Source organism: Lontra canadensis, unplaced genomic scaffold, assembly GCF_010015895.1.
Source record: "Lontra canadensis isolate GAN:19392208 unplaced genomic scaffold, GSC_riverotter_1.0 scaffold147, whole genome shotgun sequence".
Taxonomy (NCBI): domain Eukaryota; kingdom Metazoa; phylum Chordata; class Mammalia; order Carnivora; family Mustelidae; genus Lontra; species Lontra canadensis.
In genome coordinates this window covers 1362675-1377171 of record NW_022631141.1, presented here as the reverse complement: position 1 = coordinate 1377171, position 14497 = coordinate 1362675, and the positions used below count along the sequence as shown (strand labels likewise).

The following is a 14497-nucleotide window of genomic DNA, read 5'->3' as shown; positions in this document are numbered from 1 at the left end:
TGAGCCACAGGATAATATCAACAATGTGATGAACATTTCAGAAGTAATGACAGACAGGGTTTTTTTGTTTGTTTTCAAAATTTAATGAAAATTATAAAACAGGTCCAAGAAACCCAGTGAATACTAGTAGTAAGATGAAGGAAAAGAAATCTATACCATAATCCAACTATTTGAAGTCAGTTGCAAAAAGAAAATATAATAAAGCCATGAAAGGGAGGGAAAAAGAGCATCAGGCAGAGAAACACAGTAATAACCTCGAGACTCCAGACACTAAAAGGATAATAAAGCTCTGAACAACATTACAGCAAGAAGCTTGATCATCAAGATGAGAGGACAAATTCTGAGGTATCTCTACATATATACAGATACGTAGATTACCAATACTGACCGAATCAATAACCTTCTAAGAGTGAAAGAAGTTGAATTTCTATTGTGCTGCTGCTGATGATCTCATTTGTACACCTGCTGGAGAGATACACAACCGCGGCCATGCTCTTCTCCCACTGGCCAGCCCGTTCTTCGGGAGAAATCACAGGGATGATATAGTTGAACTTCATTCATCACATGGATTCCAGAACCCTCCAGAACCCTTTTCTGTGTGGATCCACAATTGTGTCGGGTGTCCTACTTCTTCACCCTGAAAACATCCTGTAGCCATTTTATAGAGTAAATCTGCGGGCAATAAATTCTATTTGCGTTTGTCTATGAAAGACCTTATGTCTTCCTCTGAGGCGACACTCTCCCGGGTACAGAGCCAGGGTCAAGAGGTTCTCCGGTGAGGCCTGCACGGCTCCAGAAGAGAAGACGGCAGCCCAGGGAATAGGCTCGCTCCTCTGTGCTCTGGCGGGACAAAGTTCTCGGGATTTTAGACTTTTGTTTTGACAGTCCAAATATCTGTGCACCTCTGTGGGACTTTTGCCCTCGGGTTGGGGGAGGTCACCTGCAACGGTGCTCTTTGAGCTTCCCGGACTTGTGGGCCCCGATTACCCCGCAGCCGGGCTGTGTGATGTTGTCCCGCAGTGTTGGATACTCCGTGGTGTGTCTTTCCTGCTCTGGGTCCTCCTGTGTCTCAGTCTGGGTAACTTCTGTTAACCGATCTTCAAATTCATGTGTTCTCACCTTGGGGTTTCAGGTCTACTGGTTGGCTTGAAGATTTTCTTCTCCATTAACAGGTTTTATTTCTAGTACTTTCAGTTTCTCCAGTCTTACAATTTCTCCACCGCTGCTGAAATTAACTATTAAGTTTTCCATCAGAACCTTTAGCACGCAGATCGTAATTATTTAAATCACCCAGTGGACCGTTCCGACCCCCACGTCCCATCGGAATCTGGCCCCACTGACTGCTGGGGAGATGAAGCTGTCGGGAGTGTGGCCTGCGTCCTTGCGTGGGGCAGGCCCTCGCGCCCGGTTCTGTTGGTGAGAGCGGAGTAGCTCATGGGGAGCACAGAGGTTCAGGCAGCTTTGACACATGGAAGGGGCACGAGGCCTTAGAACAGGGTCACTGTTCAGCCCAGGGTTGGGCGACCTTTGAAGATTGTTGTTAGTGTCACCTGGACACACCGCAGATTCCGAGCTCCTGGGGAGGTGCTCTGACTGAGGCTGGGGGCCAGTGGGCCGGTGGGGCCGCCATCAGCGTCTGCTCCCCCCTCACGATGAGGGCTCCTGGTTCTGCACCTCACAGAGGGTCGGTCACCGGTGACCCAGCAGGAGCACCAAACGGTCCCTCGTTACTCACTGTCAGCCCACGGTCTGCCATTCTGACTGCGCCTGTCTTCAGCGGACATGGTCCCCCGGGGCTGAAGATCGGCCTTCTCAGAGCCCCATTTCTGTCCCCCTGCAGCTCTAAGGCAGGCCCAGATGTGACCCCTGCGCACAGGTCTGGAGGGTTTTCTATCTGCTAATATGCCTCCAGTTAGCGCTCTGTGCCTGCCCTCACAGACCTTCCGGCTGGGGGATCACTGGCACTTGGGAACCAGGACTCCCCAGCCTGTGGGCGGGGCAGAGACGGGGGCACTCTTGTGGAAAACCTGCCTTCAGCCCCAGGGGATGCGACCTTCTCACTGCTCCCATCCTCTGAGCTGCAATCTGCAGGGGCTTCTCCTGCTAACAGAGGGTGCAGGGGTTTCTTCCTACTGCCTTCTACCAGGAGCACTGTTTCGACAGTACCCTAAGGGTGATCGTGTTGCTCCCCTCATTGTCTTGGTCTTTGGCCTCCTCCCCTGAGATGGAGGCTTCCGTTCCAAAAGGCAGACAGGGGCGGTTCCATGCGCCTCCTTTGCCCACAGGGACTCTGTTCTGTTGCCCCAGGCCCTCCCCCGGAAGGAGGATTTCTGAGACTAACATCAGCAGGCGCTGCGGACAGATGATGAGAAGCAGCCTGCCAGGAGGGGAGATCCAGGTCACGTGGTCCAGGTCTGACCACGCCTGCGGCTCTCCCCTCCCCACAGGTCTCAGCCGGCCGGTGCTCATCTCTCTCTGATGGGTTCGAGAGAAGTTATGACCTGTCTTGTTTGTTGGAGGAAGAACAACGCTCCCTCCATCCATTTCCATCTCTCTCTGAGTCTAACTCACTACTGACCACAATGGCCCTCCTTTGGTCACAAGCACGGCCACACGAGGGAAAGATTTCGGATGCTGCAGCATATCTAACCGAAGACGAAAACACCCTCTGGTCTCCGTGTGTGAGTTTGGACCCAGGGAAGGGGTCTGGCTGGCTCTGCCTCCACCGCCCTGGGAAGAGGCCCTTCTTTGCTTAACTTTGATGCAAAGAAATAAGAGATGTGAAGAAGAGGGCAGGAGGACACTTCATTGATCCCTCCAGAACATCAAATAATGGTAAGCACTGTTTCTTGAGGACTCTTCTAGTGATTTCATACATCTGGGCAGACAAGTATTAATTCATGGATGATGACGGAGTGAGAGGGTCTGGACCTGCCCTCACCCAGCCAAAAGCCACACACGATGCAACTCCCTCTGGAAACAGCCTGAGTCTGGCAGACCAGATCCTCCGTGGCTAAAGGCATCAAGAAAAGGCCCCACGGAGAAGGTCAGGAGGGAAGGAGCCCCCATAGGGAACCAACCCATCGCAAGGTGGCAACCAGAAGCAGGAGGGATACCATAGGCCAGCAGGGAGACACTCACTCCCTGAGAAGGGCCAGCCTCAACCCGGGCCCCCCGCCCCAGGGACCTGCACTGACCACAGGAGCCCCCGGCACGTCTGGATGTGAAAAGCAGCGAGGTTGGTTCCGGGGGTGTAACAAAGAGGATAGGAAGGTTATAGTCATAGGGTCTCTGCTCTTCAAAGACCAACGCACTAGATCATGAGGCCTGAGACCCAGCGCACAAGCACCTTTTCAAAGGGAAGATTAAAAAGTGCTGGGAAACAGACTGAGGGTGGCTGGAGGGGAGGGCCGTGGGGGTGGGGGAGCTGCCCCTGAGGTCATGAGCATGGGGGGGGGGGGGGGGGGGGGGGGGGTGGGGGTGTCATAGACAACAGGTGAGTCGCTAGATTCTCTCTCTGAAACTACGAATACTCTGTTAATTAGTTGAATTTTTAAATACAGAAGTAAGAATTTAAAAAACAACAACAAAAAAATAAAAAGTACCTAGGGTGTAAGTGAAGGAGATTTCCTCATTTTAGGACTTGTGCCAGAGAGGCGGTGACCCGTAGGAGCTTTCTGTGGGAGAGAAGCTGCGAGCGAGCATCACTCTTCTTTCCTCTCAAGAGCCTAGCCGGCCGGGCCGACTCTAACAGCGTGGTACTGCCAGAACCCCTGCCCCGCCCGGGCATCCATCGGCCTGCCCAACCCCGGTGCCCTACAAGGCACCCTTCCCAAGTGGCTCCCAAGCTTCCACACCTGATGGGCAGCCCAGTGGTGACCAGCTGACCCATGGGGCACTGTCTCACCACACCTTGCTGGTAGGCTCCGCAGGAACCTGCACCCATCCAGAGACACCATGGCCCCACACAACGCCAGTATGCACACATCCGTCAATAAGCAGTTTAAACAGCGCCGGACTAAACGTTCTAATCAAAAGATGGAACGTCTGGATTAGAAAAAGTATAATCAAGACCCACGTATATGCTGACTTTAAAAGAGCTCAAGACACATAGAGAGTGGAAGGAACTGAAACAGATAATCCATGAAAATAGAAGAGAAAACCACAAGTCAGTAATAACACTTAGATCAGACAATATATACTTTAAAACAGGCTGTACAGAAGAGACAAAGAAGGGTATTAAATAAGGATAAAGGGATCATTCCAACAAGAATATAATAACTGTAAATATTTATGTACCCAACATAGGAATACCTAAATATGTAAGCCAAATATTGATAGACATAAAGGATCATATTTATTCAGTAATAGTAGAGGAGAGGACTTTAACACCCCACTTACATTAATGGATAGATCAGCCAAACAGAAAGTCAGTAAGGAGACACCAGCTTTCAAGAGACCGAGCAGATACAAAGAGAATATTCCATTCCAAAAATAGAGAACACATATTCCTTTCAAGTGAACATGATTTATTCTCCAGGACAGATCACACGTTCAAACACACGAGAAGTTTCAGTAAGTTGAAGACAACTGAAATAACATCCAGCACCTTTTCCAAAGGCAACAAAAGGAAGCTAACAATCAATTACAGGTAAGAAAACGGAAAACAAACAAACAAACCCAAACACACAAAGGCTAACCACGCTACTAACCAACCAATGTGTCAATGAAGAAAGACAAGAGAAAATAAAATACCTTGAGACAAATGAAAATGGAAACACAATGGTTCAAATTTTTTGGGAAGCAGCAAAAGCAGTTCGAGAAGGGAAATTTGTAGAGATTCGGGCCAACCTCAAGCAACAGGAAAAATCTAACATTCCACCTAAAGGAAATGGACAAAGAACAACAAACAAAGCCCTCAATTAGTAGAAGAAGGAAAGAATACAGAGCAAAAATTTTTTTAAAAATACAGATTTTAAAAAAATAATAGAAAAGATCGATAAAATTAGGATCTGATTTTTTGCAAAGGTCAAACGGCAAACTGTTGGCAGACTCGAGAGTAAACAAAGAAGAGCTTCTGGGGAAGATGGTGGGACAGGAACCCCAGCTCATCTCGTTCCACAGATACAACTAGGTAACACCCCCATCCCCGTTAAGTGACCCAGAAAACAACTCGAAGCCACAGCTACACTGCAGAGGGCAGGAAGGGCAGAGTCACAGTAGGGAGCTGGGAGGACCCGGGTACAGTCTGTGGGGGCGTGGAGAGGGGTGAGGAGCAGACCCCACACCAGGCACCCCAGATATGGGGGACCCATGAAGGGAAGATGAATTCCTTTAAAAGTTGGCTCTGAAAACCAGAGGGGCCTAACTTTGCAAATTCTTACCGTCAGTGGAGTTCGACACCTGCAACTCCCAAACTGGAGTGCTCAGATCTGCATGACGCAGAGGACAGTGGGACACGGAAGCCGCACTCTTGAAGAGACAGCCCCATCTGCAGCTTGAGGAGACACAGCCTGGAAGAAGCACCCTGGGCACCACTTCCCTCCCCTGCTGTCTGGCCTACACAGGGGCTGACGGCCGGCATGAGCACAGCCCCACAGCTCACCGCCTGGCGTGCTGACCGTACAGCCCAAACCCACATCCCTCCCGTAGACAGCCTCTGTGCATGGGCCTGGCCTCCAGAGCTCCCCTCACAGGACACCCCTGCAGCCCTTGCTGACACGGCCTGGCCCACCCGTGTGCTCTGGCAGGTGCATCCCCTCCGACCCCACAGGCCTGGGTCCTCGGTGGCTGCAGATTCCTTAGCAGCACGTCCTGCACTAGGCCCTTGGCTGAGGCCCTCACGAAGATGGGCCATGGGCTGGCACTGCGCCAGGAGCACGGACATGGGCTGGAACCCCTCCACAGGGTCTCCTGCCCCAAGGAGAGGGAAAGAGAACCACACATGCCAGTCAGACAGCAGCTCCAGCAGCAGGCTGGGCACAGACAGCTGGTCTATCTGCAGACACTGCCCACCTGCGACAGTTTCTCAGGGGACAACACAGGGAAAATGCCCTGTGCTTCGGGACTATTGCATCCCTGGCGAATTCTAGATTTGACTCAACACAAGCCCAGACTGGCCAGGCACAGTCACCTCAGACAACAGGACTCAAGGCGAAAGCATCGTAGCCACAAAAGGAGGGTGCATGCAACACACACAGGAGACACCCTAGAGACACCGGGGCTGGCACAAACTCACACGCAGGTCAGTGCAATGGGACACAGAGCCCAGAAACAAACCACGACTATGGCCAACTCATCTTCAACAAAGCAGGAAAGAATGTCCAATGGGAATAAGACAGCATCTTCAACAAACAGTATTGGGATAATTGGACAGCCACATGCAGAAGAATGAAACTGGACCATTGCCTTACACCACACACAAAAACAGACTCAAAATGGATGAAAGACCTCAATGTGAGATAGGAACCCATCAAAATCCTACAAGAAAACACAGGCAGTAATCTCTTTGACGTTGGCCATAGCAACATCCTTCTAGATAGGTCTCCTGAATCAAAGGAATTAAAAGCAAAAATAAACTATTGGAACTTCATCAGGATAAAAAGTTTCTGCACAGCAAAGGAAAAAATCAAACCTGAAAGGAAGCCTACAGAATGGGAGAAGATATTTGCAAGTAACATAACCAATAAAGGGTTAGTATCCAAAACCTATAAAGAACTTATACAATTCAACACCCAAAAAATAAAGAAATCAATTAAATAATGAGCAGAAGATATGAATAGACATTTCTCCAAAGAAGACATCCAGATGGCTCCACATCACTGGCATCAGGGAAACACAAATCAGAGCCACAGTGAGATGCCACCTCATACCAGTCAGGATGGCTAAAATCAGCACGTCAGGAAATGACAGGTGTTGGCGAGAGTATGAAGAAACGTTGTTGGTGGGAACGTAAGCTGGTGCAGCCACTCTGGAAAACGGTATGGAGAGTCCTCAAAAAATTAAAAAGAGAGCTACCATGTGATCAAGTAGTAACACTACTGGGTACTTAGCCAAAGAAGAAGAAGGGATACACACACACATGTTTACAGCAGCATTATCTACAGCGGCCAAATTATGGCAACAGCCCAAGTGTCCATGGACTGATGAACGGATAAAGAAGATGTGGGGCACAGATACACGATGGGATATTACTCAGTCACACACACACAAAAAAGAATGAAGTGTTGCCATGTGCCACGACGGGAATGGCGCTGGGGAGTATGATGCTGATCGAACTAAATCAGACACAGACCAATACCGTGTTATTTTACTCAGGTGTGGAATTTAAGAAACCAAACAAACATGAGCCGAGGCGGGAAGAAAAGGAGACCCAAACCAAGAAACAGATTCTCAACTCCAGAGAACACACTGCTGGTCACCGGCGGGGAGGTGGGCGCGGGGGATGGGGGAGCCGCAGGATGGGGTTGAAGGCGTGCCCCTGTCCTGGTGAGCAACGGATGGCGTGCAGAGCTGCGGAATCAGTGCCTCGCACGCCTGAAACGAACACGACGCTGCGCGTTACAAACACCGGGATTAAAATAAAAAACTTTTAAAAGTGTTGCCTTAATATAATCACAGGAGGGAAAAATAAATATATTTTGGAGGAAGTGATAGTGCTCAATGTTATTTTACTAATTTGAACAGTTGTATTAATATAGAACTCTTTGGCTCTTCTAAAATTTATTTAAGGCAGAGCTACTGTGCTAAATAAAAGGAAAATGTTAAGCAACAGCTTGTGGGGTCTGATGTATCAAATCAGACTCCATGTTTTCTGCACAGCAGCTCCTCTCCTCGGTTACCTGAGAGCTGATCATACGCTGAGACGAACGAGCTATGTTGGCAGGGAGACCAAAGAAACTCGGTTTGTCGTCCTCCGGAAGCTTTTCAATGACAGCACGATAGTCCTGAATGTGGAGAAGTGAAAAAGAGCTTTTCTATAAAGATTGAACATAGAACCACTGAAATCAGAAAGAACAGATACTGGGAAATATTAAATCACTCGTTACTCGTATGTTCACATTTTCTAGGTAAATCTAACTTTCAGTCTATGCAATACTTAGTTGCGGACAGAAGATACTCTTGGTCATGACTTCTTCATCCCTAAATTTACAAATACAGCATCACATAATTTTACTCACCACATTCAAAGGGACCCTGCACTGATTAAAAGAAAAATACTTAAACGGCCATGGCTCCTACATTAAGACATCACGAGAGACGTTTACAGGAAAGCCCGAACCCAAGACTCATCTGCAGAGCGCAGTCTGCTTATTCCAAGAAGAAGATTCCAGCTACCCTCTGAGACTTACAGGAACCCCAGGGACCCGCACACACAGGCTCTGCTGAGCGCGCACTGCTTTGCCAGTCACGTTACATGAAGCAATTTCCCCGCGAGTCCTCAGTCCGCTGGTGAGGTGCGCTGAAACGCACTGACAAGCCCATCGCTTCCTCCCAGAATTACTGCAAGTGTTGCACGCGGTCCTTACCAAGCCAGCGTCTGCAGTTACTGACTCCAAACTCTAGACGGGAGACTCGTGTAGACCTGGAGGATTTGTTCACTTTGGCTCAAGGGTAAGAATTGTCCTGTTTGGATGCCGGCATGCAGAGGGGACCTGCATACGCGCCTACACTGCTGCATCTGAACTAGGAGAAACTGCTGTCTCCTCCCCTCCCATCACCCTTCTCAGCCCCAGCAGCTGCCCGTGAAGTCCTCCCAACACAGTGGCGGGACTTCAGGAAGCCCGGGCCTGTAAACATGTCAGATTTTGGAAAGATGTGCTGTCTTTTGAAATTTTCCCACCCTGTAACTCAACACTTGTTACTTCTTCAGGGTGTTCAATTGCAACATATCCACGTATGCATCAGTATGTGTGTATATGAGCTTGTGGGCGCACGCTTACATACACGTGTGCATACGTGGGGCAGGGGACAAGCAGGTGTTCTCACCCTCCCGGGAAATGCTGGCCGCCTCCTTCTCTAGAACTCTTAGACGGAAACTTAACAATGATTCTCACAAATCATCCTACAGATATAAAACTCATTCTCTGTTGATATCCTTCACTCATTCCAGAATGGCTGTGAACTTTTCTCATGCATGCTGGCTAGAGTCTCCCCCCGACGCCCCAACTGTGCACAGACGTGTTTCCTAAATGACAGCTGCACATCCACACCAAGCTGTCCTCCCTTGGATGCAGAAAAATATACACCAAGGGATACCATTTACATGGTGCTCAAAAATAGGCAAAATTAATGTAGGATGGGGCACCCAGGTGGCTCTGTGGGTTAAGCACCCCTGCTTTCAGCTCAGGCCATGATCTCAGGGTCCTGGGATTGAGCCCCACATCAGGCTCCCTGCTCAGTGGGGAATCTGCTTGACATTCTCTCTCTTCCTGTGCTCTCCCCGACTCGTACACACTGTCTCTTTCTCAAATAAATCCATCTTTTAAAAAAAAAGCTAACATAGGCTGTTAGAAGCCCGGATGATGCCTCCTTTGTTGGTGGGGGCAACGACTAGAGGGAACACAAGGAGGACTTCCGGGGAGCTGGTCACACTGTTTCTGGACCCCAGCACTAGTTCCACTCCATGTTCATTTTATAAATGTTCACTACACATTTCTGTAGCAGTTTTATTACTCAGTTTAAAGTTCACAGAGAGAGGGAGGCCTGTGAGTACACGGTGTGAGGTAGCTGGGCCATGAAAACCCCCGGGATGCCCTCCCACTGGCAAGTCAGCCCCAGAGACGCCCACGGGCCTATGCAGTCTGGAACAGGGCCACCCGGGGCGGACAGATAGGCCGGGCTCTTACTCAATAAATGAGTGAATGAATGAAAGATACTGAAAAACAAAACCAGACGGGATACTTACCAGGCAAGATATTCAGTAACATATACAACACTAGTTTTCAAACTTTGACTTTTGACAATTATGTCACTGAAACAGAAGAACTTTTTCAAAAAATACTTGGGATGAGAGAAAAATCCCCGATCCTGTGAGAAGAACTATGGAACTGAATATGTATGCGTGTGATCATAACATTCCAGGTAAGAAAAGCATTATTTGGACATTAAGCAAAGATAAGTTTGTGGCAAAATACATCAGAATTGAAATCTTTGGGCCATAATTAGCACTATTTTCTGGAAAAGATGACATCATTCTACAAGACTTTTGTAGGATGACTCAGGGAGAAAAGCTCCAGCCAGCTAAGATAAAGAAACACCGCGGTCAAAGCCAGCTCAAAGCTGTCCCTCACACAGTCGGACCTGATTTAACTCATAAGCCAGAAAGTGAAGATACAGGTGTTAGGGATCTGATTTAGGGATCTGATCCCCGAGCCCGCTCAGGTCCACTAGAACACACAGGCTCTCTCCTTCCAGATCCTCCCAGTCTTACCTCTTAAACATCTTCCTAACTGGCAACTCTACCTTATTACCATCAAGCCGTCCCTAAGTACCCCAGCATGGACAACACACTTCACCAGAGTTTACACAGCCATAGCAATCATCTGTATTCGAGAATGAGAATTACTTATGCATTTGAAAAGAAACATGTATTTAACAGTTTAAGAAAGGATTCAAGTATCTGGTAATATATTAAAAATGATGAGTTTTACCTACCAGAATGCTGCAGGATTTTGGTAGAGATAAGGAATACGGAAAAACACTTTTCTTATTCCTTTGGTTTAAAACATCAGTTATTGAAGAATTAAAAAACTGTTTCAGGTATGACTGAAGAACTCTAAGGTCAAAATAATTATCTATGCGTCCACCATAAATAGCATTTTCAAGTAAACCATGTAGAAATTCCCACTGCACATCTTTGGTACCTATAATTTTAAAACATACTTTTATTAGCTTTATTTCTAGGATATTAGAAATGGCCTAAGAATATTCTAAATTATTCTACAATACTAACTAAATTCTTGGCTCCAGTTATATTTCTAGGATATAACAATATACATTTAACTAAGTTAAATCATTCCTTAAAAGGCTCACTAATAGGAATGTAAAACTCATTAATATTCTCATTAATAATAATTAACATTAATATAATCACACAATGGCTATTATTGAGATTATTTAATCAAGTAAAATTCCCCATTTTCCCATGTATAAACTCACTTAAGCCTTCTAACATAGAAGTATTAAAATTGCACAGTTATATTAATGAAGAAATTGAGGAACAGGGAGGGTGAGTGACCCCAATCAGAAAATTACACAATCCCACAGATCTGAACCGGAATGACTGCTCTGAAACCATACATCTGTCACACAACACTGCCTCTTAAATGGGAAATTCCTTAGAATATATTCAAAGCCTAATTTTACATTATGATGAAAACCTCAGCTCATCACAACAATCTGAATAAGGAAACGCTACAAAATAACTTGGCACATTATAGTCTCATAGTTCATGATTTTAACAGTCAACTATGCAGTCTCTATTCTAAAAGAGAAATGTAGTATAAAACACAATGAGACTTTGAAGTTGCTATTTCATTTTGCAAAACGAGCCTCCTCTTCATCACAGTTCAGTGGTAATTGTAAACTGTAAGAATTAACCGTCAGGTCTGCGCAAATACAGGAAAGGGCTGTACTTAAGCTGGCTGTTGAACACGGCTGGCTCGGCGAGTTCCACTGCAGTTACTGCCAAATCCAGAGATGCGCGCTAAGCCTGAGGGCGCTGTGACTGGGTGTGCTGGCCCTGGGTGATGCGGGTGGCCCCCTGCAGGCCAAGGGCAGCTGCAGCCTCCAGCCGCCATCACCTTATCAACCGTGGCCAAGCAACCATGACAATGGACTTCACCAGGACCCCATGCCCCAGCTCTGTCTTGATCTCCACTAAGTCATGTACTGGTCCTGGATAGCTCATTCATTCCCAGGTAGGTCGCCAGGGCATGAACACTGCCGTACCTTTCGACTTATAAAATAAAAACAGCTATTATGTAAAATATTTTATAATCGCAGAGTAAGTTTCATTCTGTTTAGGATTAAAGCAAACAGAACTGAATGAGAGCAGCAGCAGTAACAATAGTTACCGCTAGCTCACTCCATATACTCAGCGTACTAAATGTTAAACGTTTCCCGTGGCTCTTCTCATTCAAACTTCCCGGAATCGAACCGATGGATACAGCATCTGCTATTATTCCCAATTTACAGTTCAGGAAGCTCGGGCATCAAGGGTATACATGTACTCCAGGTGTTAGGAACTATGCAATTTCTATGCCAACTCACCCCTATAATTAGAACTTTTTCTCTTTTTTTGCATTTAATTCTGTACATGTGGAAATCCCCAATGTCAAAAAATTCTGTAGTCCTGAGTTTACACAGATTTTCACCATGAGATTCACTATCACTTTAAAGCACGGGCCTCTTATTCACATCAAGTCTGTGGCGTGGTGCATGTAAGATCTGTGATGCTGTTAATTCCATCACAAGCTTCGATCACAAGGACACATCGTGCCAGCTCCCTGCTTTGGATGCTTCACCTTAAAGGGGCATAGACAATGGAATACTACTCAGCCATCAAAAAGAATGAAATCCTGCCATTTCCCCAGAGGGTATGATGCTAAGTGAAATAAGTCAGAGAAAGACAAATACAAATGATTTCACTCAGATGTGGAATAAAAAAAAACCAAAACAGATAGATGGACATAAGGGAAGGGAAAATGGAAAGGGAAAAAAAGAGAGAGAAAAGAAAGCAATCCGTAAGAGAGTTTCAACAAGAGAACAAAGCGGGTGGATGGAGGTAGGTGCGTGGAAGATGGGCTTCATGGGGGAGGGGCGTTAAGGGGGGACACTTGTTGTGATGAGCACTGGGTGTCATTTATTAGTGATGAATCACTGAATTCTACTCCAGAAACCAATACTACACTGTAGGTTAACTAACTTGAATTTAAATAGAAACATGAAAGTACAAAAAAAAAAAAGAAAAATCACCAAGTTTCAATGAAAGCTAAAGCATTAGTACAGATTCTCCAGAAAACTCTGTCAAAATTAATATTAAAAACAACAGCTGGGGCGCCTGAGTGGCTCAGTGGGTTAAAGCCTCTGCCTTCGGCTCAGGTCATGATCCCAGGGTCGTGGGTTCGAGCCCCACATCGGGCTCTCTGCTCAGTGGGGAGCCTGCTTCTGCCTCTCTCTCTGCCTGCCTCTCTGCTGACTTGTGATCTCTCTGTCAAATAAATAAAAATTAAAAAAAAAAACAACCAGCTTATAGAACCAGAAAAGTGGTTACCCTTGGCATGGAGTGGGGCAGTGTTGGGTCACATGCATGAAGGAGTAAAGGACACACTTCTGGAAGGCTGGTAATACTCTGTCCACTTGGAGACAGTTACAATGGTTCCATATATGACCATTTATTAAGCTGTAAGTTTATGTAGTTTTCTGATGTAGAGTTCAAAGTTTGTTAAGTAAAGAAAAACTCACTTCAAATATTATTTGGCATTCGCTGATTTCACTAACGATAAACAAAAGGTGAAGATATGAAATCCTACCTACTCATGTGGATATACCCAATACACGTACATCAACTAATCACCCACCGCTGTGGTAGCGCTATTCAGAATCGCCCCAAAGGACCCAGCTGACACCCCAGGGAAGTATCTGCAGAGCAGCACACTACATAGCACTGAGAATAAGCCGTCCCTCGCCACATGGAACCATGTAGATGAGTCTCTCAAACAGAACGTTAAATCAAAGAGCCTGAAGAGTGAGGGTTGTATGATGCAGGATTCCAGCTTTACAAAAACAGGAGGAACTGGTCTATATGGTAAGATGATGGTGTGCACCACAGAAGCTGGGGGTGGTGGGGGGAGCGCGGGGAGACGGTCCTAACTGGAAGGCAGTGGTACTGGCGACGTTGTTTCCGGATTAGAGCACTGGCTACGGGAGCACGTTGTGTGGCGGATTCACTGAGCTGTGATTGTATGAACGTAGCATTTTTCATACACAGATCATTCACAACTTTAATCCCATAAACATATAAAGCAGAGTGGGACCTGGACACATCCCAGATGTCTGACCCTATCATTCTGCCAAAGACAAGTTACAGAGTCATTTCTGAGAGCTGATATTAATCCAGCCAATGATAACTGGGTGCGCCTACTGTAGGCGAGGTCCTGCTAGGGTGTTAGGACCTACGTCGTCAACAGTCAAAGACATTGCTTTGAGACAGATTACGCTCTAGTGGGAAGGGATAAAAGAACAAATGAATAAGCACCAGAAGACTACTACACAGCACTGCCGTACTCCAGAACAACAGAACAAGGGGCAGAGAATAATGTGTAAATTACTTCAGACTGGGAGTAGCAGAAAGCTCATCTGAAGAGGACACCTGGAGAGTAGATGTGGATGGTCAGAGGAGGACAGACACTGGGAGAAAAACATTTCTGACAGAAGAGCGCCAAACAAATCCTTCAGGGAGGAACAGACCTGGCTCGCTAGAGGAAAGGAAAGA

The 14497-nt window shown here is 46.8% G+C and overlaps 1 protein-coding gene across 1 annotated transcript in view; it reads right to left on the bottom strand.

The window, feature by feature from the left end:
* Positions 1–14497, bottom strand: part of DYNC2H1 (dynein cytoplasmic 2 heavy chain 1) — a 274850-nt gene that overhangs the window by 93565 nt on the left and 166788 nt on the right. Inside the window, exons 82-83 of the mRNA XM_032844099.1 lie at positions 10657–10865; positions 7842–7946 (exon numbers count right to left, since the gene is read on the bottom strand). Coding sequence (XP_032699990.1) covers positions 7842–7946; positions 10657–10865 — 314 coding nt within the window. The remainder of the gene's footprint in view (positions 1–7841; positions 7947–10656; positions 10866–14497) is intronic.